Here is a 16444-nt window from a genome sequence, read left to right on the forward strand (position 1 = left end):
CTCGCAAGCATAGCTAAATTGCCATTATTTGTTAAGCGCATTGAATTCAGCTGTGGATACAGCAGTTGGTTGCATTCAGCAAGCATCTGTACCCTTTTTTTTTTTTTAATCCTCCAAAGCAGAGACAACTCTACCTATCTCCCCCCCTCTCCTCCCCTGTGCTGGCTGGGAATTGTCAAGTGACAACCGACCAAATCCTTTTGGACAGGAAGCCTTCATCCTGAGTTCTATATACTTACAAAACAGGCCTTGTGGTTGGATCAGGGAGCCCATTAAAAGCGCTTTGATGGTATGGAAATTCATCTTCGTGAAGCTCGTAGGCCCCTAAGCAGCATGCTGTTTAGCTGTGGTTACAGATCAGTCATTCACATCGGAGGGCAATAATTGTGCTGACGGCTTGTAAGGCAATGGGAGTACATAAAATAATCCTGGGCCCTCCACCATGGCACTGCGAGTTAATCTTCTCTAATACAGATCAGCTGTTGTTCTAACACATGACTTCATGCAGGCTCCAGTGACTCTGCTCAGCCTTTTGATTAAGTAACAGGAGTGGAACCATCTGCATTCATTTTATTCTATAGTTGTCCATTGTTAGGGACCTTATTTCCACTTCTTGTTCCACCTCCTATGAAAGTTCCACAATCAGACTTTATTTTATTTCTCTGATTAGCACCTCCTATTTGAGTTGCAGGAGTGAGAGTTGCCTCTGTTGAAAACTACTCCTTTCAATTTTCCTTTCTCTTTTGTAGAATTACAGTAACTGTTTTTTAAAAAAATCTATTTCTGAAGTAATACCTGCCAGAATCTGTTGGCCAATTAAGACGTCTCCATTCTCAAGAAGTTTGTGCCCCCAAATCTCTTCACCATGCCCTTTCAATGCAGTTGAGTTACATCTTCAACTATAGTCTTATATTTTTATGGGTTTTTAAGTGAAAATCTTAAAAAATGAAATTGTATCATTGTAATTGTAAAATATAAAAATGTAAAAATCCATAATTGTCATAGTCTGGCAAACTCTTGTAATGCGTAAGTAAACCTTTTCAGCAGGAGAATTCGAATTAGTTCATCCCTATGTTACCCTTGACACTTGAGATTGAATCTCTCTTAGAAGCAGGAATTACTGTGGTTGCCTTTTCCTGTTGAAATAGCTTAGCCGGCATTTCTACCAAATTAATGATCAATCTATGTCTTGCAACTTATGGGAATGAAATAATGTCAATTTAAATCTTTTAACTAGTCATTATTCAACATTAGCACCCATGTGTATTAGGGACGGTGCTGTGTACTTGAGGCACTGTATTGAACAAGAAAATATGTCCTCTGCCTTTATAGAGCTTACAGTTTAGATCAAATTATGAGTTTGTTAATCATGGCATATTTACGTGTGTGAATTCCTATAGGAACTGAATTAAGACCCCATACTACTGAGCATGTCAGATCAGTTATATACCTGACTCGACAAAGGCAGCTGCTTGGTTTTCCACATAAAGCAGCATCACTAGACATATTGCCTCATCGTTTTTTTTAATACCTACCTTTTTAATAGATTTTTATAATCGCCCAACTTTATCCATGGCCAAAGCATAGTTAGATCAGTAGTTGGTTTGAAATTTTGCTTCACAGTTCTTAACGAAAGACAGAAACACAGTATGTATAAATTCCTCTTATAATTTGCGCTATCGCTCCCAAAAGGACGACATTTTTTCTCTCTTTAAACAATACTCCCAACTTCCTAGACCCTAAAAGTATGTGAAATAAATGTAAGGAGTGGGGAAGATGAAGGAGAGAGAAAGATAGAAAGGAGCTGGGAGAAAGGAAAGGGGGAAGGAAAAGTAATTCAGCCAGATGCCTTCCGTCAGTCTAAAAGGAGATAGCAGGACCCAAGATCCAGATAATTGGAAACCTGTAGCAGAGATCTGTTTTCTTGAGTACACAAGCCTTATACACATTAACTTTTCTTCACATTTCAAATGACCAACATGCTTGTCTCAACTAGAATGTCTTAATTCTGAAAAGCTGTAATTGGGCAGTGAAAACAATTAGAGGTGTGAAGATAGGGACAAATGTTTTCCAGTCGTATGTACCAAAACACATAATGAAAGTCATTTGTACTGAAACACATTTTAATTGAAGACTTCTAAAAGATTTTTCATTTCTTTACTTTTCTTGGAAGTGTTTCAACATACCCAAGAACTGCGTATGTCAGGTTTCTTGGAAACTCTGGGACACAGTGTTATTTATAATTGTCATCTCTGGTTAATTATAGCCTGATTGTATATTCAAATAATGTTATCTTTTACCACTCAGCTCTGTTACAGATTAGTGTTATGGGTGAATAAGTAAGCTTCTCAGGTAGGAAGAATCAGAAGAAGACCCTCATACATACATTTGTTTTGTAAAAACCACCTACTTTGTGTCTTGAACACCCAAATGGCACGGTTTTGACCAGCTACATATTCAGGTTCTGACCTTATAAGCTTACCTGATAGGAAATCATAAAAACCTCAATTTTTGTCCTGATCCTACCAGGCAACACTAATACAATAGAGACGCAGTGCACTGCAATGAGGAACAGACCAGAAGTTTCCCTGATCGCTTCCCTCACTACCCAATGTAGTTGTCCTAGAAAGATAATGCCCATGCTGTAATATCTGTTAGAAATGTTTGTCATGAGATGTATCAGGATATCTAAATACAGTAGCTTCAACAAATACTGATTAGTTTTTAGCCTACAGTGAAGTTCAGGAGTAGGAGGTTGGTGGCATTAGCTCATTAGTTCAGTGATGTCAGGGTTGAAATCACTTGATTATCTGGGTTGTTCCCTTAGAGTCACAAAATGTTGCTGCACCTACAACTATGCCATGAAGGCAGCAGACTCAGAAAGAAGTTATTTTCTCTTCGCTGAAGTTCGGTCTTCACTCACATAGTCATATTTCACTGCACCCCTCAAGCCGACTTCCATAAACATCTCCTTTGGGTAGAACTGGGTCATTTGCACATTTTCATGACAATTACTGGTCAAGGAAGAGAGGCCACTTTAAATGGATCACAAATTATTTTCTGGGACTGAATTAGAGACCTTATCCTATCCTTCCTGAGATCAAAGGATATCTTTTTTTTTTAAGAAAGGCAGACCGCTACCTGCAGCACCTCATTTGGATGTCTCTCGAGTCTTGGAAGCTTGACTAGCCTACTTTCTTCTAGGAATGGACCTTGAGAGCTTGTTTGGAGGGTCTAGCAGGGGAGAACAGCTTCTCATATACCCTCGACCGAAAAAGGGCCCTCCGCTATTGGGGAAGGCCATCCTCTTCCACTGAGCTTACAGCTCCAGGAGGGATGTACATGGATCCATCGGGCAGGAAAGGGGACACCTGTCTCGCCATCCAGATCAGCCAATCAACCCTGGTGATCAATGGGGTGACAGAGGTTGCAGCCAGATCACCCTCAACATTTAAGGGATATCTTAAGACCAAAGGTTATATTGGCAGGGACAAAAAGAAAGACCAGAATGGCTACCGGGTAGGAAAAGGCCATTGTCAGCCATGGCTACATTATAAAAATGATACCAAAGCTCTCAAATATTTTCATCATAAAGCTGATTTGTTTTGATTATATTTGATGTCATCTATCTGACTACTTTTGCTCTTCTCTGTTGCATGTCCAGGGCCTTATACCTTGTCTGTGTTTCAGAAAGAATTAAATTACATTCAAGAATGTGTACAAGAAAACATTGTTTGGTGCCAGGTTAAATCAATGAATGTATGTTCATCCACATACTTTCTACATATTAAGGCCAACTTCTGTATTACTTCTTGTATATAAAAAAGATGTCACTCACAAAAATAAACATACAAATATGTGCATGTATTTCTTAAGGTAGAGAGTTTGTTCATCAAACATTAATTGCCTGCAGTGTACCTGAAATCTAAACACCTGCACATGCCATGCATTCATCAATAACTGCAAGTAAGAATAGCTAGGAAAATGTCTTACTTTTCCTTCTGAGGTTCAGTGAAAATTCTTTGCAGATTTCCATAGAATAAGATGAAAATTTGGTGAATAATATGTATATTTTAAATAATGATTTACTCAGTAATGAAACCAGTTTCTCTTTTTGGTGTCGGTCATATTCATGAGAAGCTTTACCACATACAGTATAGATGGACTTGTAAACAAAGGTTAATTTTATTACTCTGGCACTTGGAAACTCTTCCATTTACAACCTCCTCCTTTCTGCCATTGTCAACCCTTTTCTTTCCCTTTAACAGAGTGCCAAACATGAAATGACAGTGACCAATGTTGACTTAATGTGGATGTTTAATAATGAAAAAAAGTGTGTCAGTCCCAGCATTAGTTACAAATGGCAGTAAGTGTATCGGATGGCAGCCCTGTAATAATTTTACATCCATCATTCTTTCCTGATGCTTCACTGGCCATCTGATGGATGGGGTCAGCAGTGTTAACTCTTCAGAAACTGACACAGTGTGTCTACTTCAGCATTATCTAACATATGCTCCTTCTCTTAGATAAGGAGAAGGCATGTGAGGAATTGTGAACTACAGGTTTGCTTCGTAAAAGTGAATATGAAGGAACTCATGCCTTTGTATTCGGTGGCAGGTACTACAATTAATTAATGATTTATGGGTGGCTTTTGTAGTTGTTGCCTTTAGCTAAAATGCATTAGAGAAGTCAGATTAGAGCTAGACATTTCAGTGGGAAGAGGAAAAACTCCATGAAGGAGGAAGCTATGTTAGGTAAATCGTTCAGGAGGAAATGAGATAGATCATTGCAACAGTGGGACAAAACAGGAGCTTTTTCTTGGGGGAGTGTGTGTGTGTGTGTGTGTGTGTGAGAGTGAGTGTTTGTCAAACAAAAATGTCCCCAAACTTTTAAATCTTCTGGTTAGAATTTACCTGGGAACAAATTAAAATAACACAAATGGTTAATATTTTCTCTTTATAAAAATGAGTATATATTATTTTTTATCTCTAATGTAATTATTTATTTGGTGATTTTAATTAAAAGATACACAAAATCTGAAGTTGAATATTTGCCTTTTTATTATTGGAGTCTCTCTACTCTAAATACGTATGTAAAATGGATAGAGAACTGCTTTCTAGACAGCGGATTATTAGAAAATCTAGACTAGCTTTTTATGTGCAAGTTGGCATTTGATCCTCAGGTTTTCTTTTCTTTTGTTTTTCATTCATAAAACCTTCTTAATACTGAGTGTCTTAGCTAGGGAACACTTCTTATGGGATAGGAGGGGAGAGGAAAACCCCTTAGTGAATATTATCAGCACAGAGCAGCCAGTTTTCAAAGACCATGACAAAAAGGCAAATAGGTATTATGTCATCACCCATCCATCACTCTATATGTCAGCCTTTCAATAATTCCAATCGACATTCTCGACAGGCTGGTGCAAGTTAAAGGAGCTGTTTGTTTCTAGAAATTGAGTATAGGCTGTCTATAGCCTTTTGTTCCAGATGGTTTTCTTCTGTGTCTTTTCATTTCTTTCTTTTTCTTTCTTTTCTTTTTGGGGGTATTTAATTGAAATACATGCCGAGTTTGCAGACTGCAAAGATCAGAGCTGTTTTCGTCCAGCAGTGGTAACTATGCATTAAACATTTTGATTTGTTTGAGCTTGAAGTTTAGTCCTTTTTTGCCATTTGCTTCATGGAGTTTGTGTATATTTACAGCCTCTGCATTTAATGGCCACATGCCTTATTTTCACAGATGGCCAGTGGAAGACTTTTTCTTTCTCTTAGTATAGCCTGCTTTCAGTTTTGCTACATTTGTCACAGTGCCACTACTTGCAGCTAGCAAGTGCCCACGCTTGGTGGGGAGCAATTATGGTGTGAGTTTTTAAGGAGCTTTTTAAAGGGTTTTTTTTTCCAGTAAACTTTTTATGGTTTAATTTTCAAGCCTAGAAAAGCTGTGCATGTTTTCAAACAGAGAGTCTTGTGTTCTTTACATCATTCTGGTAGAGGGGTTAGTGCAGGATGGTCCAATAAAATGAGACACACAGGGCATGCCAAATTGGGCTTTCAGATAGACACCCACAGGCCTCTCTGATGATTGAAATTGTCTGTTCATTTAAAGATATGAGGATAGGCTCACAATAGTATTCTTGAAAAAAAACAAGTTTGAAAACACCGTGTGGAGAATGATCTAGATATTTTTAAAGTACATTTCCATGGTACATAGATAAAAGACTAGAAGAAGAATAAACAATCATTTTGCCAAGGTGATGGGGTTGGAAATTTACATGTCCCCACATTCCTGATTTTTTCAAATTTTCTGTAAGTAAAATAAGAATCACTTTTGTTGTTGGACCAGAAGTGTTATTTTTGAAAACCTGGTCTACTAAGAATGATCTTTCCTTCCCTTCTCCCTTGCTCCCTTCCTCATCCCCAAGATCAAATAGCTGTCTTCAAGACACTTAAACATTAAGGCACTGAAATAATCAAAGAGCCATTTGTTTTTCAGTTATCCTCATACTTAGTAGATATATTGTATTCTCTATTGTCATTTATTGCAAGTGACTTTAACAATATGGATTTAAAATTATGAGGAAAATATTCTGAACTTAACATTTATTTCAAAGGGCCTCATTGAGTCTTTCCACTTACACCTTTTCTCTTTTACAAATGAGAAACACTTGTTTATGAGTATAGGAGTAAAAGTAGGAGTAATAATTGCTATTGATATTTAGTTTGTATCTTACCTTTTTCAAACTGCTTTCACATCAAATTTCAGTTTTGTACAGTATTATAAGCAGGACAGTATTCATATCTTTGTTTTAAAAATAAAAACCTTGAGATATGACATTATTATAGGAATTCGAGTGGTAGATCAGTTTTTAAACCGAGGTCCTCTTGTTCAAATTTCAGTCTGTTTTCTAATGGACCATGCTGAAGATGTTCAAGAAAGTAACTCAGTGCCTGTTTGATTAGACTGTACCCCAGCGTTGGCCATGTGTATTATTTAGTACATTTTTGAGGAGTTATCACACACACACAAAAATCCTTTAATCAATCAACATCTCCATCATTTGTGTATCTTTTTTCCAATTCTTTGTTTTTCCTGTTTCTGCTCCCTTTCTAGGTCTTCCTTTCTTCACCACGCACCAGCCCCCTTCATTAGAGAATGAGCCGGGAAACAGAAAGAATATGTTCCATCTTATTTATTTTGCTTCTCATAGCAGCTCTCGTAAAATATGTGAAGTTTTAGCTGTTCATTAAAATGAGATTTTAAATATCTCTTCTACACTAAATTTTTTCCCCTAAAACTACCGTGGATAATTGAAAAGTGAACTATGGCCCTGCTGTGCCTCTTTCTAGTTGTCAGACCCAGCATTTCGGAACCAAACCATTTCTCTTTAAAACACTCCAATTATATTTATTTAACTGAGGTAACTACTGGCTACTGAGGCTGCATTTATAAGAATGCGTACAGTTTTATAGCTTTTATTCTATGAAAAGGAAAAATTAAAGAGAAAAGGTCTATACGTTTCTGTAGCTCAGTAACTGAGTTACCCATTGTTTATAGAACAGTTATCATCAGACAACATTCCCGTTTTGTGTTTACATCTGTGCAGCCCTCCCACCTACCAGACACCCTGTGTAGGTTGTGAATTTTATTATTTTACTTTGTTGGCCTCCTATTTTTCTCACATTAAGCCTTCTGATTTGACTTGGTGTGCACAGTATCTGTATGTGCCCTGGTTTGAAATAAAGTCATTTTTTTAGACTTTGGCTGAATGCTGAACACATATACAGACACTTGAAAACTCAGGTCTTAGTTTTTCCTCTCCTGTCTTCCCTCTTCCACATGTACAGACCGTAAGCACCCCTGGGACACGTAAGCAAGGACCAGTATTTTACCATGATATTATTCATGTGTACACTCTTTGTGAATGATTTCTTTCCTACGGATTCCTTTGAGTGGCTCTTTGGTTCATTACCCCACACACTCAATGACTTCTTCCTCTCCATGGCAATAGTGTTGAATTTGGACATATAACTGCGTGTTTCACAATGCACCTAGAATCTGTAAATCTGAGTATTATTGGACAGTCCCTTCACAAAATGTATTTCAATAATCATATTTTTTGGGTTTTGTTTTATAATTTGAAATATCCTCCTTGAATTTAAGAAATGATGATAGAATTCTCAATTATAAATAGAGTACCTTTACATTTTGAAACATAATTAACAGCTTCTGAGGAAACTATCATCATGGATAGAGAAACATGTATAGCTGTATACACTTGTCAAAATATTTTTGTTTTGTTTGAGCAACTCCAGTCAAGTGGAACATAGAATTGAAAGAAAATGTAAAGGGCCTTTAATTCAACATATCATCTGATGTTGAATTGCCAGGCAAGTAGTCATATGGCCAATACTTGAAAACCTCTGGGGAAGTGAAATTTTTTGCATCCTAAGACAGCCCACTCAATGGAGAGACAACTCTTTTATAGAACTCTTCCTTCAGTGGTTCGTTATCTTTCACTTGATAACTTACAACCATTGGTCAGTATTCTGTCTCTTTACTACATATGACCAAATCCTCTCTTTTTCACAAAGAACAGGTCTTGATTCTTTTTAAACATGGAGGTTCTTAAGAAATTTAAAGACAGAGATTGTTGCTCTCCTCTTCAACTCTCTCTTGCAAGGTCCTGTGCAATTTCTCCATGAAGACAACAAGGATATTGACAGGAACATAACCCAAAGCTGAGTTAAGTCCAAAACATTATGGCCATGGTCTGCATTCCAGTTTTTGTAGAAAAAGAAACTAGACCATTACAACATAGTTTTTCTTAATGAATCCATACTAGCTTCTTGTTGTATCACATCCTGTACTAAGTGCCCTTAACTAATCCTATAACAATCAGCTCTGTCTTTTCTGGAACATACATTAAGTGCTCAGGTCATTGTTCCACAAATTCTCTTTATTCGTGAAAAATCACTATTAGTTATTTATGTACAAGTCCTAATATTTCTCTCACTTTAAAATCAGTTCTTTAAAAATCATAAATAGGGATTCATCAATTTTATCCACAAGTCATTTTACTATCTTAGAAATGTATTCATCCAGATTAAGACTTGATTTCATAGAAGCTGTGTGTTTCCTTCAAAACAATTCTATCTTCAGCTTCGTAATACTTCTTAAGAAAACTTGATCTGCCAGTACAGTTCATTTTGACCAGATTGCCTGATGAAACTAAGTTTCTATGAAATTTAGCAAGAATTATACTTCAAGAAACATTTCATGAAGCTGGCTACCAAAGTTCACAAAAGGAAATTAGATTGTGGAAACAAAAGTATGGGTTCTAATTTATTATTTTCTCCACTAGGGGTATCTCTGAATTTAGAAGGGGAAAAAAATCAGGATTAGATAAGGCTTTTTTTGTAGTTGACTAAACCATAAGACATTTATGGACCTTTCCAACCCCTTAGCTCATATATCCATATGATTCTATGATGGAGAAAATGAATGGAAAAATATTCCTAAGGGATACTAGATTTCAGAGTACCAAAGTGTCTGAGAAATTCACATTTGACCAGAATAAAATTAGTAAAAGATTTCTTCAGATTGCATTTTTGTTGGTGTTGGAGGGAAATATGTGTGTGTATGTGTGTGTGTATTTGTACATAATTTATTGTAAAGCTTTTACAACAAAGCTTTCTTTCCCATTTGTGCAGTTAGATTATATGGGTGGATGCTTATTTTTTAGAAAATGGTGATCTCAGTAAGCAAGGGTGAAACCAAGAGATTGAAGGGGATCTCAGACACATGCATTGTTTTTTATGTTTTACTTAAGCTGATGAAAAAATTCTCCAACTGATAAATCGTTATGACATTATAAATAATCTTTCATCTTCCTTGGTGGTCTGCGAGGGTCACATAATTGGAGGGTTAAAAACCTTTTTTTGTTTCTTTTTTCTTCCTGTGTCATTAGTATAGAAGGAGATCATAAAAAAGGTCAGCCAGAAGGGGTTTAACTGTTACTGAGTCAACATTTGACAGTCACACTCTATTCTGTCATTTCATGCATGTGCTTTTTTATGAGTTTTATAGCTTTGTGAGCTTTATTTCAGGGATGTCCATTATGATAGCTGATCCACAACCCATCTCTTTCTTTGTGTATGTGTGTCTGATGGTGAGCAAAGCTTGTCACTTATATAAATCCCAATTTCAAGGAGTAATAGAGGAACCATCTACTCATGCAGTTTAGGCTTAGGTAACTAAGGAAATATCTACTTCCTCTAGAGTACAGTTTGTGTGGTTTTTTTGTTTTGACTGCTCTATGAAATATCAACAAACGATGTGCCTTTGAGCCTTTACAAACACAGTGAGTTTTTAGTTGTTTTTTTATATAGTTGAAGTAATGGAATAGGAGAACTTTTCAATTTAAATATGTACTAGACTTACTTATATTATGGGGCTATAAACCATCATGCCTGAGAATCAAATGGAAAATAAAAAAGATTAAACACATTGTCAGGGATGATACACAAGAGGAAAGAAAAAATCCCAACAACTTTTAGAGTTGTTACAAACATTCTCCTTTTTAATGCATATTTGCCCACTACTCTGGCTGTAGACAATAAAGGATCAAAACCACAGCAGGATACTTAATACTCATATTGAAATAACTATTCCTGTAATTCTTATATTTTAGGAAGAATCTTTATCGCTTCCATTTCCCCTATTTACTTTTTCCCTAATATTAAAAGCATATCTTTTTCATTTTTTAAACTAATGAGAATCTGTCATATATTACAGCACCATTTTACAAATTAGGATTCTGAAACTCAGGGAGGTTAATTGATTTGTCTAAAGTAGTATAGCTAATATATATGGCAGAGTTTGGTTTAAATGTCATGTTCCTGATCCCAAAGCCATTATTTTCTATATGGGTTATTTTCTCTATTTTCAAATATGTTCTTTTCCCACTGATCTCTATAGCCTTTTGCCATTCAGAACGTTGTTTGCTTAGAAAACACTGATCTTTACTGACCACTTCTAATCAGCTAATTACCCACATCTCTTTAGATATTTCTTGGCTCTCCTTGTTGATTCCCGCCATAGTCTGGTGTCATGTGCAAACAACACACGTGCTGTTTTCCATTATGCAAGTCATTGGATAAGCCACAGAGCCCAAAACCAGCTGCCAAATTCCCTAAGTGAATATTAACACATTAATAATAGTTATTTGAATGTTGAGTTTTAGAGTTATTCATTTGACCCCAAGAAACTATATTGTCTAAAACTTTCTTTTCTTCTGTAGATCAGATACAATTCACTTGAATGTTTCTTCAAGTCATCATAGGATCAGAAAAATTTTCAAGTTAAGACAAACTTTACCTTAAGTTTCTTCTTGATCTTAGTAAACCTACAGAGTTGTATAAGGTTTGATTAGCCAGATAGGACTCATCTTTCCAAAGGAATTCTAGTTGTTATCCAATAGCTAGTTTTCATCCAGTAGAAAGCATACAGGTCGTCTTGTTTGGTCCTTATTTGTAAATCCTCAGGACTCTTTCATTTTGACTACTTTGTAGTAATTAATGTGTTTGCACCCTGTACTCTGATCTTCCTCAGAGCAGTTCAGAATTTTGGCCAGTATTTCTTTAAGGGTGTTTTTCGTTTGTTTGTTTGTTTTATTTCTAATAGGAAAAAAGTAGAAGAGAGAAAGATGAATGAATCTTATAAGTTTCAGGGCAGTGTTTGGATAGTATTGAGAAGGCAGAAGAGTATAAGTGCTATACTGGATTTATGTTCAAGAACACTGGTCTTAGACTGGGGGCATGTGGTGGTCTTTTTCTGTAAAAATTCTTGACTAATGTGCTGTTTATCAGAACCAGTTGGAACTAAGAGTGTAAGTTTGGTAAAAATTATCACCTCTGCCCATCAACATATTTTTCTATTTCCATAAACTCAGTTTCTTTGGTGTTTCTTATTTCCAGCATCTTCCCATTTACCACCTCCCTACCTGACATTTACTGCCCTCATTTTGTTTCAGCGGTCTCTATTTAGAAAGGATTAATTTAATTATAAGAACTTTGAGAATCACCTTTTTTCAGTAATACTCACACATTTGAAAAGAGGCTTTGGAAAGGGAAATATTTAACCCAGGGTGCAGAATCAGAAACGGTTGTGTTTTAGACATGACAATGCATAGCTGGACTCTCTGTGAAGGGGACGGCCAGGAACGGGCGGGATTAGAAGTAGTAGGGTGAAAGGAATCTTCCCAGTGTACCAGGATTTGTGCTTTATTACATTTGGTTGATTCTCTTCCTATATTCCTGAATAGATTGAATTTAAACTTTTGAAGCCTATTCTTAAATCCAACTCATTCTTTTGGTAGTTCAGTATATTATCTAGAATCCTATTCACACATAGATTTATATCTACCTGTGTACATAAGAACTAAATATGAACTTTTACAATGGGATCAATTTTCATATGGAATTGTATAGCTAATTATTTACTATATAACCACTGTATTTTATATATATATATATATATATATATATATATATATACACATATATATATATATGTATGTATATATATACCATATATTTACCATATAACCATTTGGGTTTTATGATACACCCCTTACCTCAATTCCTCTGTCTTCTGAATTTATTGTCAGCCAGAGTTTCTAAATTGTGGCAATGTTACCATTTTGATTTACATGCTACTGTAAGGTGTTTTAATTAAAAGCACACCACACCTTCTTCAAGTCCTCCAATCACTTCTCATTTACCCTGTTCACATGACTGAGAATTAGCTTAAATGACTATGTGAAAGGTCACAAAAGAAGTGCAGCTTACTGTGTTTACTTCCACTGTCTCCTACTGACATCCTCTTAAGAAGTATCATAAATTCCACTTTGGGGTAACTAATTGAATCATTCTATTATACTCTGTGCTTTAGAGGTAGATGGTTAGAGGTTACTTATTGTAAAAACTACTTGTGACTTTCCAGCTCATCCTTTGCTAATTTTAGCTACTTGGTAAGATGGTGCAAGATGCATACAGCTGAATGCAGAATCTTCAGAGTCACTTAACATTTCATTCTTTTTCTACTCCGACTGCCTTCATTTTTCTGTTTCTTCTTGAAAGACTTTCCTTCAAAATGGAAAACTCTCTAGAAACTATGTAGCATTATTGCCCTATACACTTTTTTTTAAATTTTTATTTATTTATTTATTTGTTTGTTTATTTATGGCTGTGTTGGGTCCTCGTTTCTGTGCGAGGGCTTTCTCTAGTTGTGGCAAGCGGGGGCCACTCTTCACCGCGGTGCGCGGGCCTCTCACTATCGCGGCCTCTCTTGTTGCGGAGCACAGGCTCCAGACGCGCAGGCTCAGTAATTGTGGCTCACGGGCCCAGCTGCTCCGTGGCATGTGGGATCTTCCCAGACCAGGGCTCGAACCCGTGTCCCCTGCATTAGCAGGCAGATTCTCAACCCCTGCGCCACCAGGGAAGCCTGCCCTATACACTTTTAAATCAAAACCTGACAGGTGATCCATGCCCAGTACATTCCCCAAAGATAGTACAGTAAAGTCTTCATTGACCCGGGGACTCTCAGATTATGTTGATGGAATGTGGTTTTTTCTTTAATGTAACTGTCTTCTATTTTAACAGCTACATTTACTATAAAGACAGTCTGTTAAGCTGATGTCCTTGGTGCTCCTGGGCTCAGCTGAATATATACAGCAGACTCTCTCAGCAAAAGAAATGTAGAACATGTAAAGCAGATGAAAATACCAGTTTCATACACAAAACAAAATTGGGTGAGGTTCTACATTTTTAAATATATCATTTATTTCAACTTTAGTACTATATGATCTTATAGAACTAAAGTTGGTATAAACTATTTTGTTTCCAGTTTCTCTACTGTATTTTATACTGATTGACAATTTAAAATATTTTTTCTATTAAATCGTATATCAGACTTTGATGAAGAGACATGGATTCCAAGGCCACCAAATTAAGAGAATTTTTCATCTAGTATGTATAGTTGTAATACTGTCAGAGATTTTGTAGAGATAAAGTATATACCGTATGAAGAATTTCAGTACCCCGTTGGCTCTTGTTGGGAACGTTAGTTGGGTCCTTTACCTGTAATACAATTATCTTAAATAGTTGATTATTTTCTGTGAACTTTTTATTGTGTCAGTAGCTGTTCCGCAGTGTATGTGATTCATTTGTGTAACTCATGACTGTGTTCCTCAGAAAATGAGGTGCATAATTACAAAGAAACATGAGCAAATTTTATGAAATCCAATAGGTGCTTTTCTTAAAGCTGCTTTGGAACCGCATCATCCTCAGCGCAATGATGGAAAGTTCTAGAGAGAGTTGTAAACCTTTTATTGTATGCTTTTCTGTTCTTAAAATCACCCAATTACTTAATTTGGAAATAGTTTAAAATCTCATGTGGTGTAGATTAAGCATTATATTTTTCTTGAAAATAATTTACTTTGTAATGCCATGTTCTCCATGAATTCAAATCATGCACTGCATGCTTTCAAATGACTTGATGTCTTTGCAGATCTAATTTTGGTATATTTGTATCTCAAATAATTCTCCAACTCAATATTTTGGCTTAGCAATCCAAATCAAATCGTGGTCCAACTAGCAGGCACTCACATTGAATGTACAGAGACTTGACAAGCAATTAACAATGAATATTGAAACGTCTTCATTACCCTTGCATGAGGAATGCAGATGGCATTTAGGGAGATGGCAACCCGAGGGCACTACTGTGAATTATGTTTCAATCATTTGGTCACCTGACTATTGGAAGACTTTTCTGGGCCTCATGCCACTTCTATACTTTTCCTGTCTGGCTAAAAATAAAGCAGGAATTCCAAATGTTGTAAAACAGGTTGCTTCCATGAAATTTCTATGCACATTTTGTGATTTGGGAAGGTTATCTCCAAGGATCCCAGCATCCATCCTTTAGGCTTAGCAAACCCAAATGCCAAGGCTATATAGGGGATTCTACGAATCAAGAGTTCCTTCAAAAATCCTGCTGACCATTGGCTTCAATTACCTCAGTATAACGTGCTGAATGTGCAAAGGTGAATAAATCAGCATCTCATCCCTTCCAGAAGCTAATGCATTATATATAGCCCAAGGAAAAAAATGTCCTTGAATAATTATAATTTCCAGATTGAGATCTCATTATAAATTTCTTTTTTAAAGGAAAAAACAACACTGGAGAGTCTGACTCAGCAACTGGCAGTTAAACAGAATGAAGAAGGAAAATTTAGCCATGCCATGATGGATTTCAATATGAGTGGAGATTCTGATGGTTTGTGAAATTTTTCGTATGTATTCCAGTAGTGTGCAGAAGTGTCTGTTTAATACCAATTAAAACTACTAAAAACTATACAAGACAGCCACCTCCTACCTGATCATTACAGTAGAGTTCACATGTACTGAGTGGTTCCCACGTGCCAAATGCTCTGCTGAGTGCTATGCGTAAATCATCTCATTACTCCCCAGCACAACCTGTGAGATAAGAACTCTTACAGATATAGAGATTGGCCCTTAGGAATTTTGAGTCATATTTTCCAAGACTACAGGGCTATAAGCGCCAAAGGCAGGTCTTGGATTCAAGATGGCATGATTCTAAAGCAAATGCTCTCAATCATCATCTACCCTGTCTCTCACTGCCCTATTTCTTACACCTGAAACAAACTTTTCAAAAATTTTTTTCTATAAGCTCGTTTTGAAGTTTTCATTTGTCAAACCCTGACCAGAATACATGGCTCAGAGGACATTTTCAGGTTAGTTTCTTGCATTTGGGACCCTTTCCCTCTTATACTATCTACCATACTGTCAGGTGCCCTGCCTACCCTCTGTAACCCAACTAGAGCTCCAGCTGTGCGGCCTCATGCTTCCCTCATGTGCCTTGAGACTTCTGTTGTCTGTGTCATCTTTGAACGTTCTAAACATCCACAGGGACAACTAAATAAATTGATGCTCTAATTCTAATAGCACAGCAAAGAGGGAAAAAGAAGAAAGTGCTTTTCCTCTTACACTGAGCCCCGACTGGGAACCTCTCTCCAGTGTCAGGTGACATACATGCATTTCAAGAGCATGGTCCTCAACTTTGTTACTATGGCAGAAGCTCCCTGCATACAGAAAAGAGTGAACCAGGGCAAACCAGTGAGCAGCCAAGGGACTAGCCAAACTTGAGCATTTAACCAGATAATTCTATCGAGACCAAATTTTATTGAATTTCATATCTGAGAAAAGTCTGTGTTTTTCTAGCCTATTGTATCCAGACGTTTCCTTCTCTTTTCTGCTTTGCTTGGCTAAGATAAACCTGGCCTAAGTACATACAAAGAGCTTGTTTAGCTTTGATGAAGTCACATAATGTTCATTTTATTGCTTATGTTGCTGTAAGGTGTAAGAACAAG

At 36.6% G+C, this 16444-nt stretch overlaps 1 protein-coding gene across 6 annotated transcripts in view; it reads left to right on the forward strand.

Moving 5' to 3' along the window:
• SOX5 (SRY-box transcription factor 5) overlaps positions 1-16444 on the forward strand; it is a 389242-nt gene that overhangs the window by 362585 nt on the left and 10213 nt on the right. For all 6 annotated transcript variants that reach the window (XM_007194842.2, XM_007194844.2, XM_057557363.1 and 3 more), the window contains one exon: positions 15222-15330. In XM_007194842.2, coding sequence (XP_007194904.1) covers positions 15222-15330 — 109 coding nt within the window. The remainder of the gene's footprint in view (positions 1-15221; positions 15331-16444) is intronic.

This window comes from Balaenoptera acutorostrata, chromosome 11 (genome assembly GCF_949987535.1).
Source record: "Balaenoptera acutorostrata chromosome 11, mBalAcu1.1, whole genome shotgun sequence".
Taxonomy (NCBI): Eukaryota; Metazoa; Chordata; class Mammalia; order Artiodactyla; family Balaenopteridae; genus Balaenoptera; species Balaenoptera acutorostrata.